Raw genomic sequence first — 24,395 nt, 5'->3', positions numbered from 1 at the left:
ATATAAACAATTACCGATTTTTATTTTGAACATTTTTTCTTCAAAAAAGAGTTTAAAGCGCATGCGTAAAACTTTCTTTGCTGTGGTTACAATTTGCTTGATCGATAAAATAGTTATTTATATTACCATGTTATTAAAAAGAAAAAAAAAAACTACCATGCATGGACAAATTTTCATAAATAAAAGTAATAAACAAAATGGTTCTAAAAAAGATTTGTTCAGTTTAAAAAAAAGTAAATTGAACGATTTATTTTTTTTATATTTGTATTGATTTCTTTTTTGAACGAATCTAATAAAATTATTAATACAAGTGGTATAACCTCAAATTTTTCATCTGTATTTTTGATTTATGTACATAATTTGACAGGTGAAAAACAGCGCGAAAAAAACAAAAAATATTTAATCATATAATTTAAAATTATTAATAAAAAAAAAAAAACTAAAATGAATTTGGAATAATCAAGAGGAACCACACGGGCTTTCGCCGGAGTTTTGAAAATTTTCAATTTTCAATAGAACGAATCCGTTACTAAAATTTTTTTCGATAAGTATGTTATTTAGTAAAAAAAAATGTAAATTTTACATTTTAATTATGCGAATTACGGCGTTGATATGATTACATTTTATTTTTGTAGTTTTAACACATTTTTCGTTACGGATTCCCCAATCACAAAAAAAAAATGTATTTATTACATTTTTTTTTGTTAAATTTACAAATTATTTTTCTCCGTGTACTCTGAAGTAACGTATCTTGAGGATACGATGACATCACAAGATAATTTCCCATTGACGTAAACGTAGTTCGTGTCATGGCTTCATCCCATTGATCTCCGGTAACTCGCACTAAGCTCCCAGGTCGTCCAATTTCTACCTAAAAAAAAAATATATGGTATATTCAGCAATAGCTTACAAATTTATAATTTTTAACTTTGTTGATATTTTATAATTATTCAAATTTGAAACTATTTATAAAATTTGAAACTTACTTCGTCGTGAGTCATAGGTCTAGAGTAAGCGATTTGAAATTTCTCTCATCATCGGCTGTACTGAAATATTTTCGCAATGTGGCTGAATAATTTGTGTTGGTCTTTTTTCAATCAATGATAATCTCTTTTGAATATTAATAACCTCGCGATTTAGTCCTAAGATCAATCTTTTATGTACTAGCTGTGCTTCCATCGTTTCCTCTTTGTCATCCTCTGATTTTTTTTTTTTTTTTAGCTACAGGCTCTTCTGTATCTTTTATATATATTTGTTCAATATGTTGATTTCGTTTTTTTCTGTTTTCTTTATCAATTTCTTCATCAACTATCTCGTTTGTATTCTCATTAACATTATTTACGTCATCCTTTTCATCATAAACGAGTATTCTTGGTTAAGATTTTTTGTGATTATCGATACTTGGTTTTATTCGGTCAGGGGATATCATTCCTACAAACTGTGTTTCAATAAGCTTATCCAGCTTTTTGCAACTACCTAGATGAGTTAAAAATGTATAATTTATTATTATACTTGTAATGCTACTATAATAATCGATTGAGAAAAAAGATCAGTAAAAGTGTATGTTAGATGAATGTACACACTACACTCAGAGAAGGATAAGTTAACAGTTAACATACCAATATGTTTACATTAAACATACAAAAGTTTAATGTTAAGATATATATATATTAACAATAAACATAGATATCTTAACTGTTAACATACGTATGTTTATAGTAACATACGTATCTTTACGCGGCCAAATATTTTGATGCGCCAGTTTACTTCTTGTCATCTTTTTTTTTTGACATTATATTGTGATACTATTCTAATTGTAATATAATATAATATGTACTCGTGTTGTCATAAATTTATTTAAATTTAGTTTTTTTGTAAATTCATTCTTAATTTTACATTCAATTTTTCTATTTACATACGTAAATGTCTTCAACTATCAGCCTAACCTTCAAATTGTGTCAATTTCAGATATCTTAATAGTTAACATACGCATATTAACTTTTAAGATACGTATGTTTAATGTTAATATATATATCTTTGATGTAAACTTATCAGCCACCACCCATTTTAACATGGCATATGTTAACATTAAACAGGATATGTTAACTGTTAACATATCCTTCTCTGTGTGTAGTAATAAATTATTTTTTTTTATTCTTACTTGATAGGGCTCGGATTATGCCATCATAAATAGGCCATCCTTCTTGTGTTTTTTTTTTTTTCCTTCTATCCATTCTATTAAATACGATTCTTCTGAGTCAACTGTCAAAGTTTCTTCATATTTCTTAACATCATAATCTCTAACCCATTCTATTGGGATGCCAGCAGTGTACGTCTTTGCTGGTACTAACCATTCTACAAGAGCGTATAACTGTTTCATTTTTATATATTACGAGACTGAGCGCCCGCTTGCGCGGTCGCTTTTATTTAACCTGAATGTCGATGTCTTATGTTTGGGAATACATAGTTACGTTTTGTCGTATGTTTTTTAATATAATAATTAGATATGTATTTATATACTTTAAGTCCGTTCTTGTATCAATGGCCTTTTTCATTTATCTGTACATATATATAAAAATAAATAAACAAAAAGAAATATAATGGATATTCCGATATTCAGTGCAAATATTTTATATCAATTTCATCAATATTAATTCTCAATGAGTGACAGTTTTTTATCTTTCACTTAAATCATTAATATCTATAAAGTTCTATTTCAATAGATAATTTTAATTGTTGTAATGTTGATTAACATGTGATGTTAAAGGAAAATTAGAAAATGACGTGTAGATCGCGCCCTTCAGACACTCAACCCTTGACTTTCTATTAATCGTTTTTTAAAAAAAACTATTATGTGAATGCCATGGCTTGCAAGCTTTTTTTGTTCCAAATTGTATTATCGGTGCTGATGGTATTATTCAATGCGATTATCAAATTAGTCAATGCAATTTGACCGCATTATTTTCGCTCGATTTTACTCAATGTATGTGTGTAAATATGATCCCATCTAATTAGCCTAAGTTTGATGGAATTAGAATAATCTGTTATACTTATTCTATTGGAGTTTTTTTGGAGAATATTGGAGTGAAGTTAATTTTCTTTGGGAGTTAATAGTTTAATCAATATTAATTAATTAAGATTTAGGGGTGCAGGCAGCCTGAACTTTTTCATTTTTCAACTAATTTAGGTTTTTTTTTTGCAATCGATAGATAATTCTTTGGAGAATCATAATATGCAAAAAAATCCCATTGGGAGTTTTTAAATTAATTATTAAAAAATATTATAACTTTTAAATTGTTGCTATGTGCTGATTAATTATTTTGGTCCATTGCGCATCCCTACTCCAAATTTTCCCTCCATGCACTCTAATCTCTATCATACTCCTTACAACCATACTTAAAAGTTATGATATTTTTTAATAATAAATTGAAGAACTATCAATGGAATTTTTTTGCATATGATGATTCTCCAAAAAATTATCTATCGATTGCAAAAAAAAAAACCTAAATAAAATGAAAAATAAAAAAGTTCAGGCTGCCTGCACCTCTAAATCTTATAATTAATTAATATTAATTAAACCATTTACTCCCAAAGAAAATTAACTTCACTCTAATATTCTCCAAAAAAAACTCCAATATAGAATAAGTATAACAGCTTATTCTAATTCCATCAAACTTAGGCTAATTAGATTGGATCTGTAAATATTTATTACTATCTCATTCATGTTTTTCGACAAATTATAACCTATCTTAATTTTTCATCAACTGCCCAGTTAAAAAAATCTCATAGAAACCGCGAAAAAGGGTCAAATACACATCAAATGTTCATAGATATTATTATTATTCTATGAGCATTTGATGTGTATTTGACGCTTTTTCGTGGTTTCTATGAGATTTTTTAAACTGGGTGATGGCAATGTGTTTGATTTAATAATATTTTTAATTAAGTTTTGACCATTTTAATGTTGTATATGCTGTTGTTGATGTATTAATATAGTTGGAACAACATGTTAACACCGAATACAACAACACAATGACACTTGACATTGATTTAATTGTTGCATCTGGTTAATGTTTTAATAATATGCTCCAATGGCACTTTTATTGAAAATATTTCATAAATAAATTAAATATTTTTGACATTATTGCATCTGTGACAATGAGGCAAGATATTTGTCTATTATTTTGTTTACAGTTTACTCAATAGTATTTATACATATAACCATTGAATTGCATATTAAATTAACTTAGCCACTATTTTAAATATATCGATTTATTGAATGTATCGAACGTATAACGTGTATGTGTATGTGAGCGAATGAAAATAAATGTGTCGACAGCGTCAGCCAATAGAATCACGAATTAAGCGGCGTCACATGAAGTTAGCTATTAGTACCTTGTTCTTTTTTATATAGGAATTAATAAAATATATACACGAAAATTTTATAATTCAATAAAATATTGTAAAATATTAATTATTAATCAGAGCTCAATTTTTAACACTATTTTCTGGTAAGTCGTTTTACTATCTTTAATTTTATTTGCTTTGTTATCGATAGTAACAGCACGTTGCTATGTGTCACAAACATTGGCAACTTCATACGTTCGTGACAGCTATGTCTTAAAAAAAATAAATAAATGACGGTTTCAATTTATTTACAAAGTTTTACAGACGTGATTGTTTTGTTTTATACACTGAGAAAAAAAAACCACAAAAAATGTTGTGAGAGCACAACAAACTAGAGGCGAAATCCTATCCTGTCGCTTTTTGTTGTACTGCAACAAAAATTGTTCTATCGTTAAACAAAATTTGTTGTGCTACAACAAATTTTATTGTATCGTTGAACAAATTTTATTTAGCTGCACAACAATTTTTACCATCCAATAATATTTGTTGTGTTGCTTAATAATATTTGTTCGGCTGCTCAATAAATATTGTCCAGTTTCAAGGCAAATATTACCGTGCTGCACAACAATTTGATTTTCGGGCGTTATCGGTAAGACTCGATCTTGTTCGTGTGCTTCGGTATATCTACATGACATTGTGTGGAATTTTCTAAGTCAGTCTAAGTTGAGATCAGCTTTGGTGTGACTGACGTTTTAAAAATAAATTAATTAATCCCAAGATGTCAAGTTTTAATAACATTTTAATCATTGAATTATAAACTAAAATATTTGTGAGCAACTAGATAAATAACCAAACTTGATATTTAACAAATCACATCAACAATAAAGTATGAAATTATATGAAAATGACAAACATAACCTGCATCTGTCATTATTTTAATGCAGAGGTTTTTTATTTTAATCTTTAATAATTATAAATATGAAAAATAAATCAAAGCATTCATTTGAATTAATTTGTTCCTTAATTGTTTTCCTTCTTCTTTTTAATTATCATAATAAAAATTTATTTCGTAATTTTGAAAAAAAAAAAATTTAATATGGTTTTAGAATTTTTGTTATGTGGAATAATAAAAATTATTAAACTAAATACAGAAATTGTTGTATGTTCAACAGTTTTTGTTTGGAGCATAACAAATTTTGTTGTATGTCTATTAATTTTTGTTTGGAGCATGACAAATTTTGTTAAACAGCACGGTAATTATTACTCTGCCAGATGAACAAAAACTGTACTACCGGCAGAACAAATATTATAGAGTTTCAACTTCGCCTCTACTTTGTTGTGCGGCACGACAATTTTTGTCCTGTTTTTTCAACAATATTTGTCGTTTTTTTTTCTCCGTGTACTGAACGTAGTTCATGAAATTAAAAATTACGATTTAATGAAAAAAAATTCATTAAAATGAATATGTAAAATACATAAAAAATGAAAAAATGGATATTACAGCGACTCGAAGACGCTACAAGGTTTATAGCACTTATAAAAGCACATCTCCTGTACTTAGTCGAACCAAAAGACGTTGGAAACAAATACTCAAACAACGGTAAAATAATAAACTGTTTTTTATTTTATATTTTTTATTAAACAGTCATCAAACATATTAAGTTAGTTTTTTTTTTTCTAAATTTCAAATCGTTTTTTTTTTTTTTTTAATATACTTATTATTTGACAGATCTATGAATGTTGTGACTGATGATTTTCTGGCGAATGATAACCTTTTATTTCCACCTAACTCTCTTAATGATCCCGTCATTATTAAAGATCAAATACAAGGACTACAATTTTCACAAGTTTTATTAAACTCACATAGAATCATACCATTAGACATGAAGGGTGATTCGAATAATATTAGAGCTGAGGAAATAAAGAAAAAACAAACTCAGGCTTTCAATGAAATGTACTCTTTTGACGATGAAGTAAGTTTACAAATATTAATGTATAAATTTGTTATTCCAAGCATCATACATCTTTCTTCTTATGTTATTATTATTATTATTATTATTATTATTATTATTATATAATTACTAATATACATTGAATATTGCAATGTACTCAATGTTTTACTCGTTATAAATTTTTATTAAAGAATACACACGTATAATATATGTTGTAACGAAATTTATTATTTCGTGGGTTCTCGAAATAAATAATCATCAGAATGGATACCGATTATTTATTTGTTAACGCTTGCGTGTTGATAACTAATAGGAGTTAGTTATTAACAAATAAAGAATCACTAGTGCGAGGCTCTGTGTAGGGTCAAAACTATTATATATGACATCAATGGGGCGCCTGTTTGATGTTTATAAGATGTCTTCCCAGGAAAAAATCGCGTAGATCTACGTATATCAAATGAGATTTAACTGCTTTAGATATAATTAGATCCGCAAAGTGGCGCGATCTACTCGTATATAACTAGATCTCATTAGATCTAATTAGATATACTTAGATATACTTAGATCAAATTAGATCTACTTAGATCTAATTAGATATACTCAGATATAATTAGTATACAGAGATCTAAGTAGATCTACTGAGATTCCAAAAGTTTATTGATTTAAAAAATAAAAAAATTTCAAATTATTTAAACAATTTTATTTTTTTATTTATACAATTAATGATCTATTAGACCGAAAGATTTAGACCACAAATTTTTACCATCACCTGGACTTGAACACGGTATCTTCTTGATGAAAGTCCAGAGCCTTACCTACTCAACCATAGCAGCAATAATTAATGACAACGAAAATTTGTTTTACTTGAATATTTATCATGACAATCCAAGAATCTACCGACACTCGGCTGATGATCGGCAAATTATATATGCATAAAATAATATTTATAAATATGAACAATTAAACATAAATTTCATTTGTATTAGTTTTATAGACCTTGGAATGTATTTTTATGATTGAAAAAAAAATTTTTTTTTTTTCTCGAAATTTTCGTTACATGAAAAAAAATGCAAAAGAATAACAGCAGCTTCCTATGGAATTCCGATATATATAAGTATATATCGAGATATAATTAGATCTTGCTGCATTTTCGATACGATTAAATCTGATTATATCTACTTAGATCTGATTATATCGACTTAGATCTAATTATATATGCTTATATATAATTCGATCCCGCAGCATTTTCGATATGATTAGATCTGATTATATCTACTTAGATATAATGAGATCTAGTTATATATAATCAGATCTCAATAGATCTAATCATATATAAGCATATATAAGTAGATCTTGCTACTTTCGGATCTAATTAGATCTAATTAGATCTTATTAGATCTAGTTAGATCTAATTTAATCTAAGTAGATCTAATTTGATATACGTAGATCTACGCAATTTTTTCCTGGGTTGATATGTAAAACCTTATCGCGGCGAATGCTCCACTTCTCCGTCGAAGAGACGAACTCACCGAAGGCTGCGTACAAAAACCTATCGAACTGCGGGCTAGGAAAGCGTGCTGCGCATGTCCGGGAGCAATAGGTCGGGGAGTGCTACTGAGTGGGGTGAGAGCTCACAGCAGCTAAGCATTGAACATCGTCGTTAGACGACACAACTTGTCTGGCTCTCGAACTGATCACTACCTTCTCTTGACTGGCTCTCTTGGTTCACTACTGGTTCTTCCGACATCGTTTGGATATCTCGTAAAGGCTCTCTAGATATCAGAAGTTAAGTCCTGTCGAAACTCTGTCCGAATTTCCAATGACAGACTAATACTTATGATCACGCTGTATGGCTCTCTTATTATAATAATAATAATTATTATATTCTCGCAACATAGTGTGTATGTGATGGTTAGACCATCATCACACACAAATGTGTATGTGTGAGTTCACGAATGGACCTCTGTAAATAATAACAATAATAATAATATTGAGATATATTATTATTGCAATGGCAACGTATGTGTAAGACCTGGTCGCGAATGATCGCTGTATGGTTCCCTATAAAAAATACTCATTTCATATGTAGAATATTTGCTCCTACACTTATGATACTTGTGACGTCAGTATTTTACTATAGTATAGTCGCAACGTAATATAGGCGTATGTAACACACTATACTTGGTTCACGATAGTTCCTTCGGGTTTGGTTAGGTATTTCATAGTCTGATCAGGTGGACCGCTGAGTTAGGTTCCCGTATTTTGTTCTTGTTACTCCTACGGCTGTTGGCTTCCGAGATAACCAACATGGCTCCCCCCGGTGATTTAGAGGAGGATGGTGAGAAATTCTCGTTGTTAACCTTGGCCGATAGTTTTCGCCGCGCAGGTCAGAAAATCGTTTACAATGTATATGTTAATAACCCTACTTCCATCAATCGACCCCCATTCAAGTATTCGTAAGTTTATTTCAATAATAATAATAATAATAATAATAACAATATAGAAAATAATTGTAAGTACTTATAGTTTTGATAAGAAAAAATCATAAAATTAATATTTTTAGACGGTACGTGGTCACAATGAGTCGGAAATTTCAACAACAAGTCACAAATATTCCATGAACGTACTAGTGCAAACGTTAGTTATTATGGCAAGCAAACTTCGTTACAATAAAACCTACGAAGAAAGTGAGTTCGAAATGAACATGTTGGAGGCGTTTTCGAATAACCATTTCACTCACAAATCAAAATTTCATATAAAAAAAATTCTAGATGAATACGGTGACTCAATGGAAATACACCACTTTTGTGATAAGTGTTATCATCACATAGGGCATCAATTGAAAAATTTCTACAATGTATTGCACAGTGCACAAAAAATAAATAGTTAATCAATTATACTGACTTTTCTCTGTAATCTCGATATTTCACTTATTAGTTGGACCATTTTTATATTTTTTTTTTATTCAGCTGTCACTGACAAACTGTTTCAAAAAAACTGAGGGTGTCTTTTAAATATATATTCTCGAATTAACCCTCAGTGAAAGAATATTTTTTAAAAGGAAGAATATATATTTTTCATTTCAATGAAAATAAAGTAATATTTTCAGTAATATTTGACAAAGAGGAGAAGAAAAAACCGTGAAGAGCATATATTACAATCTAACGCGTTTGTATATTCAAAAAGAGTAATCAAATTTTAATAGTCGCCTCAAAAGTGTGGAAATCACGTCATGCTTCATAGAAAAAAAAAAAATATTTAAATACAAGTCTCTCAGTCAATTTTTTTATTAGATGAAAATGAAATTCATTGGTTTTCAAAAAAAAAAAAATGTATAGACTGTGTGCATATATAATATATATGTATATTGTATATAAACAACTAAAGCTAGACAGTAATATTGTCTAAAAGTTAGACAATTTGGTTTTCAGGGAAACAAAATCTGTTATAAGGCAAGACGTAATGTTGTCTAAAATTTAGACAATTTTGTTATACTACAAACTAAATCTGTTATAAAGCAAGACGACATTGTCTAAAATTTAGACAATACTGTTTTTAACAAAACCAAGTATGTTATAAAGCAAGACGACATTGCCTAAAATTTAGACACTTTTGTTTCTTTTCAAGACAAATATATTTATTAAATAAGAAAAAAAAAAAATTAATTCAATTCCTGCAATTGTTTCAAATGAAGGATATTAGTCGTTTGAAATAAATTTATTTTTACTGTATTTGAGGTTTCTAATACTCGAATTGAATCTAAAAAATATATAGTCGAGGATTTTTTTTGTTTTTAAGAAGACATATTTTTTTCTTCAATCAAACCGCTTTTTATTTCTTTCAAACGTTTTTTTTTCCTAGACAAAAATTTCTATTTTGCAGAAATTTTTTTTTACAGTGTGGATTTCTTTATACTTTTTAGAGTCAACTCAATAGACAATATACAATACAATTAATTATATTTTTAGTGAAATAATAAAGTGAATATATTATTAGAATTTAAGCCACAGTGTTTGGATTTATTCAAAGTGTTATTCCTATTATTTCAATTTACAACCTATCCTCCACATCCTTTGATAGCACTCTATCAAACATAAGGCCTTACAACCCTTGTGAAATTATCGTGGTATATTTGGATACGTGGTGCGATACATCATCACTAATATTAAAAAATCAATTGATCAACAGAATAATTTAAGTCAAGGGAGCACAATTAATAATTTAAATGAATCCAACTTTATCGAATAAGTTCACGCAAGAATCGATCATTGATAAATACCAAAAATATAATCCAGAAATCCAAAAAAAATACTTAAAATACAACAATAATAAATGATTGACCAAATATGCATAACAAAAAACGGGTGACAATTAACGACACAATACTACACGAAGAAAAAAAAACGACAAAAATTGTTGTACCACGACGACAAACTAAAGGCGGAATCCCATCCTGTCACTTATTATGGATACATGGAATAAAAATTGTTAGCCATCGTATACTATTTATAATACAGCTCCAACAAATTTTGTTATGCGGCACAACAATATCTATGTATTATAATTTTCATTAGAACCCAAGTGAAAAAAATATATTTATTGGAAATATAAAATAAATTTAATTTATATTTAAAATATATGTGAATTAAATTTGATTAATGTTTTAAAAAATATAAATTAAATTTAATTTACATGTAATTTATATTTAATTCATATGTAATCTATATCTATACAAAAAGTAAATTTATTTCATATTTTTGAAAAATATAAATTAAATTTGAAGTACATCCAAATTTTTTTTTTGCAATGTCGAAAAAAAAAAAATTTTAAGTAAATTTATTTTATGTTTTGAAAAAATATAAAATACATTTACTTTTTGTATAGATATAAATTACATATGAATTAAATGTAAATTAAATGTAAATTAAATTTAATTTATATTTTTTAAAACATTAATTAAATTTAATTCACATATATTTTAAATATAAATTAAATTTGTTTTATATTTCTAATAAATATATTTTTTTCACTTGGGAATGTGCAATAATTTTTTTTGAAGACAACAACAAAATTTGTTGTGCTCCGAAAAATTTTATTGTGGTGTTTAATACATTTTATCGAGCTACATAGCAATTTTAACCGTCTATCAATATTCGATGTGCTGCTCAATGAATATTGCCAAGTAGCAAGACAATTTTTACCGTGCTCATTATCAACGGCGGCCTTGTCGAGGATTGTCGGTAAACTGAGAAAAAAAACTTCTAAAATACAGAACTTTTGTTCTTGCAAAAAAAGTTCTTGGATTATGGAAAAATTTTCTTATATTCAATAAAAAAACTTCTTAATTCGAGAACGAAAAATTTCTCGAATTATGGAAATATTGTCTTGAATTATAACAAATACGTCTTGAATTATGAAAAAAAATTCTTAAATAATAACAAAAATATCTTGAATCATAACAAAATGTTCTAATTTTTAGAAGTAAGCTCCTTGGTTTATGACGTATTTGTTATAATCTAAGAAAAATATTGAACAAATCAAGAAAAAAAATTCTTTTACAAAAATAAATATAAGAGAAAAAAAAAATTATGTTAACAGACATTTTTTTGATTGTTTTTTATTACTATTTGAACTTTGTTGGTTGAATTTTTTTTTTTTTTTGTATCAGAAAATTTGACCTGAGAAGTGACTTGAACTCCTGCACCCGTATTCAGAGGATGTTCTCATTAAGGCGTTTTTTTCCGATGGTGGCGTTTGTGGAGCTTTTCTATGTGAAATCTATATAAAAAAAATTTTGTCAAGCGCCATCAGCGGAAAAAAAAGCCCTAATGAGAACAATTTTGCCCCGTGAATACGGGTGCTGACACAACGCTACCTAAATCTACTCATTCTAATTCCGACGCTTTACCGACTTAACCACGACGCGATTATATATACGACTACGATTTTATTCTCCCTATGATACCAAAGTTTTTATTTAGAAATTAATGACTTGATATAATAAAATTCATGTACTGAAATATTAATAAACACGAATGTGTTCAAATTATTACAAATAAATATAATGAAAATAAAAAAATTAGTTTATTCATTTATTAAAATATTTATATCGAAGAAAATTTAGGAAAAATTTATTTTAATCTTTTATTGTATGTAATATTGTATAATTACTTGAAAAATTACCTTTAAAAAGATTGTAATTAAAACCTTTTGTGAAAGTGTCTTTTCATTCTAATAGAGTTTCTACATTCAACCTATTCTATAAGATCAAATTTAATCTTACGAAAATTGAAAAAAAAATTTCGTTGATTTTTCATTATCCATCATTATTTCAATTTTGTTTTTTTTTGTGTATTATTTGAATTATTATTTTTCATTCAGAATACGAGGGAACTTGCAATTGTGACTATCAAACGAATAATTATCATTGTAATTGAACACCTGTAAAAAATTTATGAACTCATTAGTTTATATTGAATTAAATCTGAAAAACGGATTAGAAAGGTTTTCCTTTTCAATTAATTTCTTTGGTTTCTGAGATATAACTTCATGTAAGCGTTCCTTTATTCGAAGGCTCGAATTTAAATCAAATACCAGTTGAATTATATCTTCGACTTTTGAGGTTACTGCTAAGCTCACTACCGCCTGAGCCTTAAACTCACGTTTCATTAATGAACTGAAGAAATACAAAATAGTATATTTCGTTACAAGTGCCCACTCAGAGAGTGTGCTCTCAACGAATTTTGAACCTGATTTTCGAACGATACGATTAAAACTCATTGCTCACAGTGTTTTTTTCACATAATTTTCAAATGATACGAATAAAAGAACGCTGTGAGCAATTACTTTTCACCTGATTTTCGAATAATACGATTAAAAATAATTGCTCACAGGGTTCTTTTCACATAATTTTCAAATGATACGAATAGATTAAAAAGATCGTAAAACTTAAAAATCAAATAAAAAGAACTCTGATTGGGCTCTCTGATTGGGCACATGTAACGAACTATATTTTATGTTACTAGGGACAATGGTAATAATGTGTGAATTTCCAAAAAACGCACTACCCCTCTTACGCTTTGGAAATTCACACATTACTCCCACTGCCCTTGTAACATAAATTTTTTTTTATAAACTTTAGTTTTGTACAGTGATTAACATTTCATTTTTCATACATTGTAACCGATAAAAACAAAACATAATCTTCGATTCATGGATGAAAAACTTTATAGAGTTAATAGATGATAGAATAGTAAGCGTCAAATTAGAAATATATATGACCATAAACATATGATATATGATACAAAAAAGTAAGCAATTTTGTTTTGTTCTAGCAATCACTAAACTTTAAGGGTTGGAATCGGACAATGAAAACAATGTTGGATTAACATTCTATAATAGAACGATCTAATGTTAAATAACATGAGTAATGACGTTAAGTCTGAATACTTCTTTCATGAAAATTAGCGTACGTAGAAAACTTATATACTATATTAATTCGATTAAATAAGTACACACTATTCATGATCGACTTTTGTAGGATAGACAATGGTATATAATAAATTTTGAATAAACAAAAAACTTATTCAATTTGAACGTTGTATTCTATTCCAGTTTATTGGTGAATTATAGTTATAAAATTTATTAGTTTATTTTTTATCCATGAAAGGATTTTTCAGTTATCTTTCAATTTTCAATTTATTGAGAAAAAACCCGTAAGTAGTTTATGACAAGTTTTCAAATAGATATTTTGAACTAGAAAAAGTGTTCGCTTAATTTCAAGCAAAAACCGTTAAAGATTGAGCACCTGATGATGCTTGAAACATAATGATATTATCGTCCCGTTAGGAAAGACACAATAGTGATTTACCAAACTACAAAGAAAAGAAAGGAGGCAACTATGGCTCTATTTACACTGTTTTATCAATAGTTCGAATAAACTTCTGTTACTATTTTAACAGATCCACAGACTCATTTATCAGAAATGTAGGAACTTTGTCTTATATTTTTTTTTAAGTATTATAAGTATTATATATATATATATATAAACGTACATATATGAATATATATACATCATGCTAAAGTGTTAATAAATTGTGCATTTTTGTTTTTTTCTTGTACTGACTCTGTTAAAATATATTTATGGTATACGTTTATCAGCAATTTAGTTTTATGCAAGAAATTGATCAGTCACTTAATTTACTTTTATTTGATTCACTTTAAAAAAGCCGGAATAGAGGGTTAGTTAGAATTTTTATTCGAATGAATTGTTATTAAAAGAAATAACCTAGTATATGAATTATATATATCTTTTTAAGCAAATAACTTTTCCTGTCCCATTTCTTTTCTTTTTGTTTCAGGAAAGCATTTTGTTCAAAAGCACTTGGAATCCTTATCTTTTTCCTACGTGAAAGGTAGAAAAATTTTAATTATAACCATAGTAATAAAATAATTCACTTGTTTTTGAAAAAGAAAATAGTTCAGAGACTATAAGACTTTGAGCATTGTAGTGTTTCATTCTCTAATGTTTAATTGCTTCAAAGAACTGGAAGAAATTTTCAGTGAACTTTAGTTACAGTTTAGATTAAGTACCGTTTATTCATTTCTAATATGTAAGATCTGGTCCTTCTTCAACAGTAATTATTCATTTCGTTCGTATAAACTCTAATTATTCAAAAATTGATAACTCTATATAGTTATGAACACCGGATTCTTATTATTTCCAATAGTTTTAATACAATGTTATTTTGATGGATTTTTGCTCGGTGAAGGAATTTTTTTTACAATATTCAAAGTTCAATTCCAGATATCTCATCATCTATATGGAACTGAATGTAAATTCGAGTTTCCTATCGAGAACTGACAATTACGGACACCCACATTCATCTACAACCATTTTTGGGAGATCTCGTTTGATTATATTCGAATCCGGTCCGTAGTAAATCAGAGACATCGAAGAGAACTTTACCGGAGCGCAGCAAGGCTGCATGCCAGCCAGTTTGTCAATTTTTTTATACTCATCCATCACATGCGTATAATAATTGAGAAACGTGTCTGGAGTTCGATAGCCAATCGTACATTCACCTCTGCAGTAGTTTGCATAATACCTGCAATGAAAAAAAATTCTTGTTAATTGTGTTTACCTCAAACTTGTTAAATAAAAATATTTTAATTCATTTAAATATTGCATAACTTGAATATTTAAAATAATTTTATATAACTTTTCGTAAAACTCCAGCGGTTAGTCTTAAAGAATTTTAATGACGCCATAATTTAGTTTTAAATTAATTTGCCGATGAATTTGATGATCTAAATCCAATTTAAAATATTAGAGGTTTGATATATAATTGATATACTATAATTGACAGCACTTGGAAACCACTCCCTTCCCGCAAGACCCGCACCACCGCTGTGATTCACGTTTGATTTCCCGGAATCCGCGAGATCATCCCGGGGGTCGCGAATTAATTTGATTAGGTCAAATCGACGCAGGGGGACGACATATTGATTTTTTCAATTTCAGAATTTCCGGAATATATGTCGGTATAACAGTCGTAGTTCTTATTTTTCTCACAAAAGGGCGCTGTATGCAGAAAAGGATGTTGTATGAATATTCCATAGATGTATTATAGATGTATCTTGAATATTTTTTCATCTATGGATTGCAAAAATTCTAACGTGTTTTCTCTCGAATAAATTTTCATCACGTTTGTGTTTTTAAACTGTACGGTTGTGAATTATATTCATTGCAAAAATAAAAATAGTTAATTGTACATCAAGAGTTCTCAAAAAAAAGGTCATCTATTAATTTAATAATTTATTAATTTCTTTTACATTCATTTATATTCTTTTTCTATTTATTTAAATAATTGCATGTTTTTTTCTTAGTCTACTGGAAATTGAGAAGTTGCGTGGGGAATCCGCCAGGATCGACTAGAATATCCTACTACACTACTGTAATTTTAATCAAAATAAAAAAAAAAAAACATCACAAAAAATTAAATAAAACCTTATTGTTTAAACATCAAAATAAACATGTAACGTGTTTATTAATTTCTAAAAAATAAACCATTTCATAATTTTCATGTGATTCACCGCATTTTTATTTAGATTCATGAATGAAATAAAAATAATAAACTTTTTCAGAAGAGGTTAGGAACACACCTGATTTACAATAAATATTCGTGTCATCTGGCGGGAAAACCTGCTGTACACTACAGTAATTTCTGGTCTAAAATATACCATTAACTCAAGACTACAAAAATTCCGACAGACTACAGTAAAAATTTAAAATGAAATATAATAATAATCATTATAATAAGTGGGAATTAGTCGATGAAATGACGTCAGCTATAATTTTTACGATACCACTACAGTAATATATGTTGCAGATTTCTTTCCGTGTACAAGCCTGATGACAAGCTTTGTGCCAAGGACCGATTACAAGGCTCGTGCCAAGCTTGTTTATGAGACTTGTGTCAAGATTTAGATATGAGGCTTGTAGAAGGCATGATTACCATGCTTGTGACATGGTTGGGAAAAATTATTTTATCTAAAAAGTTAATAAAGAAAAAAAATAATAAATTTTTTCACACAAATATATAATATAAGCACACTACACTTTATTCAAATGAATATTAACTTTTTTCTTTTTTAATTTTTTTGCTAACTTTTCGATCACCGAAAGACGTTTGAAAGAAATAATTTGAGCTTGATTGTTTTTCCGGTTTTTGTAACCACCTTCACCGTCTCCGGCTCCAGATTAAAATTTACTGGTCATTGAGCAAATTTGTAGTTTCAGTTGAACTTTTATATTTCTCTTCAAGAAATTCTAAAAAAAAGAATTCTAATTATTGATGAAAGTACACATTATTTATTCCATCAAGTACAAAAAATAAATGAATGAGTAAATTGAAAAAATTACCTTCTATCAGTTTATAAGTTGTTGTACTGATATTTCATTTTTGTTAGTTCTAATTATTCTTCCAGCTCCTCTGTACAGAAATTAGACGCTTTTTTCTTTAAGTGCTTGAATAATTGATCTTATACTTTGTTCGGCATGCAACACTGTTAAACAGTGATATCTGATAAAAAAAGACAATAGTAATTCCACTGATGAAAAAACAAAACTGAATTCTCCTAATCAATGATTTGTTTACCAATGCATTTTGTTTTGTTGTCACACTCTCTGGAGTTCCATCCTCACTTGAACAGATAAATAACTCATAGTCCAAGAATTTTTGATAAATCCCAATTAGTAAAAGTGTTTTAAAAATCGACCACTATGAAATCCTAGTTCGAACACAAGCTGAAGCATCTTTGATGCTTCCAAGTGATTTTTCCAAATCATATTATAAGCTACATTTTGTACTTGAAATTTTATCCAAAATATTTTTTTTGAAGATGATAAACTTGATATCTAAATAGAAGTATACGTAGGAGGATTCTGGCTCACCCCTCGCTGTCCACTTCCTCTCCACAAGACCCGCAACCCCCGCTGTGATTCACGTTTGATTTCCCGGAATCCGCGAGATATCATCCCGGGGTTCCGCGAATTAATTTAATTAGGTCGAATCGACGCAGGGGGGCCGCGAATTAATTAACTAGAGCAATGTCACCATGGGGGGTCCCAATTTTTTATAAGGCGCCATAGTTTTTTTCATAAGACGACATATTGATTTTTTCAATTTCAAAATTTCCGGGATATATGTCGATATAACAGTCGTAGTTCTTATTTTTCTCACAAAAGGGCGCTGTATGCATAGAAGGATGTTGTATGAATATTCCATAGATGTATTCTATCTTGAAAATTTTTTCATCTATGGATTGCAAAAATTCTAACGTGTTTTTTCTCGAATAAATTTTCCTCACGTTTGTGTTTTCAAACTGTACGGTTGTGAATTATATTCATTGCAAAAATAAAAATAGTTAATTGTACATCAAGAGTTCTCAAAAAAAAGGTTATCTATTAATTTAATAATTTATTAATTTCTTTTACATTCATTTATATTCTTCTTCTATTTATTTAAATAATTGCATGTTTCTTTCATTGTTTTGATCCTTTGCTGAACACGAGGGAAATTGCATCACTCGCACATATTCAGACTAATCTTTGCATTATTTTTAATTTTCTATATTTTTATTTATTCTACTTTATTTTTCTATTTCATTTTTATTCATTGTTTTTTACTTTATTAATTAATGGTGTAGGTTTTTATTCTTAAATTTATTTGTTGAACATGTGCGTATGGAGATTGCATCACTCGCACATGTTCAGACTAATCTTTGTATTATTTTATTTTTTCATATTCTATTTTTAATTTTCAATATTTTATTTTTTTCTATTTTATTTTATGATTTTATTTCAGAGAAGTTCCATGCATAGAGCAACTCTGATAAGAAACTTTCGCCAAATAATTATCAACTGTTTATGAGATGAGCTGATCAATAGTCTGATCGAGGAATCAACCGTTGATAACCGCTCCAGCCTATTCAAGGTGATTTTCATTTTTAATTTATCATTTTGGTTATGTTTTAGCGTATTTTAATTCTTTTTAAATTTTTGTTTTCAGTAAAAAAGAGGAGCCTCAGGATGAGCAGGATGAAGAAGAGGTTATCTGCTACAACCCTGGAGCCATCAATCCAAAGCTTTCTTTCAAGAAGGCACCTCCGTTGTATGGTAAATTAATTTTCGTTAAGCTTATTAGTGGTTATGTTTTTATTAAAAAAAAAGGAGCCTGAGGATGAATCTATGGATAAGCAGGAGTTCATTCTGGATCCAGATGAGCAGCTTAGGAGTGTTCCAGAAAATAGCGATTATTACAATTACTGCTACATTCCAAATGGAACATCCAAATCAGGACGCATCTGTCGTGACTCAATATGGGCACAAGATTATTTGTTTTTTTGAAAATAAATAAATAAATAAATTTGAAATTTTTTAGTATGTTGTTTTTATTGAGATTTAATATATTTCTATTATTTTTCAGCTCCATTTAAAATTTTTTTTATTAAGGTTGCTTATAAATAATTGAATTGTCACTTAATATTTTTTGATTTTTCAATGAAATAAATATTTATTATCTCAATTTTTTTTCAACTTTTTTCTGACCTCGGTTTTTTTTTTTTTTTTGAGATAATGAATGTCAAAGTTGACTTTTTTATACGCGAGGAAAGGACCTTAAGTTAAAATACCATACATTTTCAATTTATAGCAAGTTCGTTTCTCAATTAAAAATTTTTTGAATTACTATCAAATTGTAATGCTTGACAAGACGAATACGATAAAAGAAATTTGAATTTTATCCGACGTTGATTTTTAAAGATAATTAATGTTGAATTTTGAAATTTTCGTCTTTCTCGCAACGAGGGGACATGAGAGATTTGCGATCCTGCAACACTGATTGCTCTCTTCTCCTTGTTGGGTTTTTACTTGCCGAGCGAGGTGATACACAACCATGCACTGTAGTATAAAAAAAAAAAAAAAATACAGTGTCTCTTGATTTCCATTTTGCTTGTTGGAATAGTGTCTATCTGTTTATACTCTTCTCTCTGAAGAAAGATTTTTCACTAACACCAATGCGTAAAAAACAAACTCTTGAAACAAGTAAAACTCCAAAGTTGTTAGCAACTATAGATAATAAAAAGAATTATGTTGCTCATTAGAAATTTGAAACAATACTGTTCTTCAAGGATGATTATCACTAAAGTTTACCGTGTTCTAAAATTTTATAAACATAAAGTAACGACAAGAACGACTAAAATAATAGCCTCAAGTTGGAAAGATGATAAAGCCAGTTAATGAATGGTGAAACTGACAATCTGAAATGGGGATATATACCTGTTGAACGAATGTGTTTCAATAAAAGTACGTATTGAAAAAATTTGAATGATGTGAATAGTACAGGTATGAATGATGTAAATAAATAAATTTAAAAAAGATCTGGTAACGTTTGTTGGGGCGTGTGGCCCGCGTTACCGTTGAAAATTAAAAATTTTCAATACTCCGGCTAAGGCCGTGTTAAATTTTATCTCTTAAATGGTTTCTAGAAGTAACAATACAATAATAGTACATTTTTTTTTATTTTTCTGAAAATCGATTTTTTTTTTTTTTTTTTTCGTTCAAGTTAAGGCAAGCTATAACTTTTGTTAGAATCAAAGGAATGACTTCATATTAAGCTCAAAAAACGTGGTTTTTAAAACTCTATCGCCCCTTGAGGAGTTCATCCTGATTCCAATAGTCAATTTTTTTCTATTTTTGAAACAAAAGAGACAAAAATATTTCAAAAATTCTATTTTTTACTGATTAATGAAAACTATAATTTTTTTTGAAAAAAGTTTTGAGTAAAAGATGTAGGATTTTACCACACATGCTTTTTAAGTCTTATACAAAGTATCTAGGACAAATTTGTCGAAAGTTAGAGCGTTTTTCAGAAATTACTCGAAAACTAGGAATGCAATAACTTTTGATAAAATTGTAGTAGAGACATCGTATTAGGCTTAAACAACGCGTCTTCTGAAACTCCATCGCCCTTCATGAGAAAGAGCATTATCTGTTCAGTCACTTTTTTTTTTTTTTAAAAAAACTAAATTTAAAAAAAAAAAAAAAACGGTTTTTTTTTTAATTTTTATGAAAAATATGATTCATAGATCAAAATTTTTTCGAAAAGGCGATAGGATTTTCGAATACGCATGTTTTAAGCCTAATATAAAGTCTCTAACACCATTTTATCATGAGTTATCGTTTGCCTAAAAAATGAAAACGGCATAAGCTATAACTCAAAATAGAGTAGTCGCAGAGGTTTCATATTAGGCTTAAAATAATCGTTTTTCAAAATTCTATAACTTTTTCAAATGAATTTTTATCGTACGAATAGTATTTTTCGTGCAAAAAAAAAAAAATGGCCGAATAGATTGTTTTTTTTTTTCATTAGGGGCGATAGAATTTTCAGAGCCGCTTCTTTTGAGCCAAATCCGAAGTCTTTACGACAATTAGTTTAGAAGTTATGAACGTTTTTTTTTTTGGGGAATAAATCCAATACTGCGGCTGAGCCTTTCGGCTCCTAGCCTCCGTAATATAATTAAAATAAATACACATCAATTGATTTTTTTAACAATAGTTTATTGTTTATCTATCCATTGATTATGACTATTGTCAAATCCAAGATATTTTACATACTTTTTATTCCCTTGTCTTTTCAAAACTTTTTCAATTGAATAAATGTCAGAATGTCGAACTTTTTGTAGCTCTTTAGTATAAAAGCTTCCTTGTATTGGATTTTTTGATAGTCTTTAAGCTTATACGTTACAGGTGATGTTTTATTAATTTTAGTAATTGTGAATATTTCATTTATCCAATTTGGTTTATATCCTTCATCAAAGACATATAACTCACGCACAACGTCTCTCTTATAATCAGTCATAGTTCACTGACGGATGTATACAGATTGATTTTTTTTTTTTATATGAATATATTAATCCACTTTCTCTCAACTCTTCAATAATTGACATGATCTCATTATCATGATTCGGATTATCAGCTGCTCTTGATGCTACTAATAATCGTAATCGATCAACAAGTTCATTTGGATCATCCCAGTAGATATAATTGACTCTAGTTGGATTAGTTTTTCTAAGAGTCATAACCGTTGGTAATAATCCAGTACCATAATGCTCATTATTATTACGAGGTGTGATAAAATCAATGTATTTTCGAGATGCTGAATTTTTTATTGGCATAATTAATCTATGATATTGATGATGTGCGTTTGTATTATTGATAATTTCACTATAATTTTTTCCATCAATATCAGTGATAGTTCTTCTGTCTGGTGACTTCATAAATAATAATTCCATTAATCCAGGTGTTATTTTGTAAGATGTATCAAAAATATTTAATTCGTCATCGTTAAAGAATATTTTTGCATTTCCAATTTTGTAGTCAGATTTTACTTTTTTTACACCATAATCTTTATCCGACTGTATACTATTGATTTTTCCTAAGTAATCATTCATTAAATTCTTATTTGATTCTTCCACAAATGTTCCCTCACCTTCATCAGCAGTATCATATTCACCTTCTTGTTCATAAATTGACTCTTCAATATCAGAACTTCTATAATTGTCCTTATGTGTTGAATTATTTTTTTTACCCGGAAATGATTTATCATCAATTAATGATTTTTTATCGATCGTTGTTGTTGTTGTTGTTGTTGGCAGTTGTGCAGCTAATTTGTTAAGCGGTGTAACAACAGGTTCAAGATATTCGTTCGCAACTTCTGATATATTTTCTTTTCCTAATTTTATCAAATGATATTTTTTACAAATAACATCTTGTACTTTATCAATTTCACTTGAAAATTTTGTTTCATCAACTAGTTCTTGCTCACACAGGCATGTTGATCCTTTGCGATTTTACAATTAACTAAGAAAATTTAACAAATCGTTTTGTTATTTATAGTTATGAAGCAGTCAAAATTTTGTCTATATCTTCCTTCATCTAGAGCTTTTATCGATACACAGAAAGCAATATTTTTCTTTTCAACAATCCACACACATCTGTCGGAATTTACTGTACTCCATATCAATGTTAACATGATCGTGTTGTATATGCTTCAAATTCGTATCATCTTGTGGAAAGATAATCAAAAAATTAATGATATCACGTATTAAATGTTTTGGTATTTGTGCATATGATTGACATGAATAAAATGAATCAACAGCTTTGTGTCTTCCCATACAAAAAAAATGCTTTAATATGATCCTGCTTTTCAGTTGCAACATCATCAAATATGAACAACGAATTTGGTTTTGCTTCGTAACTGGTACTACTTGATCATTATCAGAAAATTTATAATAATTTATTTCTTTTAGTGCTTCTAGTAACTTTTCTAAATATTGATATTTTGGTTGGTATAGTGATTTACTATAAATATAAATATTTGCAAATCGTAAACTATTTGGATCAACAATTAAATTCATTAAAGCGTTCGTTTTACCACAATTACTTCCTTCTCCAATTATCGCACATCTCATTGTATTTGGTAGTAAATCACTATGACGTTTTTCTATTAAACCATTACCACTTTTTGATGTAATTATATCAAAGTTTATAACCGGTAATTTTAGAGCTTGTTTCTGGTATTCCATCGTGATGAGCACTGAGCTCAAATCATATAAATTCAACCGTTTTATACTGAAGCAAATCAGTCTATTATTAACTATGATTAAGCATACATCACAAAAAAAGAATAAAAAACATCGTGGAAAAGGAATACTCAATAAAATAATTAACAAATTACCATTTGAATTTAATCTACCGGGTTATTCATATTGCGGACCAGGTACCAAGTTAGAAAAAGGCTTAGCAAGAGAGGATCCGAGAATTAATCCTTTAGACGCAGCTTGTAAAAACCACGATATTGCTTATTCGAAATATCGCAACGATATCAAGGCAAGAAACGCAGCTGATGATATTTTAGCTCGTGAAGCAGCTGAACGTATTCTTTCTAAAAACACAAGTTTGAAAATAAAATCAAAATTTGGTATGGGTTGTGTTAATGAAAAAAAAAAAAATAGAAATGTTCAAAAAAAAAACTATCATCTTCGCTAAAAAATAAAAAAACAAGAAAAGAAGACAGGTGGAAAATTAATAAAAAATAAAAATCGCACTGTTAAAAAGGAGAATATCAAGAAAAAAAAGAAAATATCATTTTCAAAAATTGTACAAGCAGCAAAGAGGGCAATGAAGGGATCGAATAATTCATCTGTTGCAATCAAATCAGCATTGAACGGTGCGAGAGCAGCTATCAAAACAAGTGGCGGCAACAAAGCTATTACTGTGCCTAGAGTTTTACCAATTGCTAAACCTCTCTTAATTCCGATTTTCTCAGCAATATCAGCATTGCGTGGATTAGTTAGTGGAGCATCTGGCGTTGTCAAAGCTACCAATGCAGTAAAGACAAGTAAAAAATAATTAAATGAAAATAAGCGACATAATAAAATGATAGAATCGATTGCCCTCGGAAAAGGACTTTATCAAGAGGCACGGTAGTGCCTCGGGTCAAGTGTGAAACAAAAAATAATAATACCAAAAAA

The 24,395-nt window shown here is 28.5% G+C and overlaps 1 protein-coding gene across 2 annotated transcripts in view; it reads right to left on the bottom strand.

Annotated features, from left to right (window-relative positions):
• Window positions 1–11,919: 11,919 nt before the first annotated feature.
• The window catches only part of LOC122857573 (inhibin beta chain), a 91,790-nt gene continuing 79,314 nt past the window's right edge, over window positions 11,920–24,395 (bottom strand). Inside the window, exon 6 of one of the 2 annotated variants that reach the window (XM_044159818.1) lies at window positions 11,920–15,406. In XM_044159818.1, coding sequence (XP_044015753.1) covers window positions 15,166–15,406 — 241 coding nt within the window. In that variant the 3' untranslated portion in view covers window positions 11,920–15,165. The remainder of the gene's footprint in view (window positions 15,407–24,395) is intronic. The other variant, XM_044159819.1, reaches the window with a different exon arrangement.

The sequence above is a fragment of the Aphidius gifuensis genome, linkage group LG5, assembly GCF_014905175.1.
Source record: "Aphidius gifuensis isolate YNYX2018 linkage group LG5, ASM1490517v1, whole genome shotgun sequence".
In the NCBI taxonomy this organism is placed as follows: domain Eukaryota; kingdom Metazoa; phylum Arthropoda; class Insecta; order Hymenoptera; family Braconidae; genus Aphidius; species Aphidius gifuensis.
This window is presented reverse-complemented; position numbering and strand designations above follow the sequence as displayed.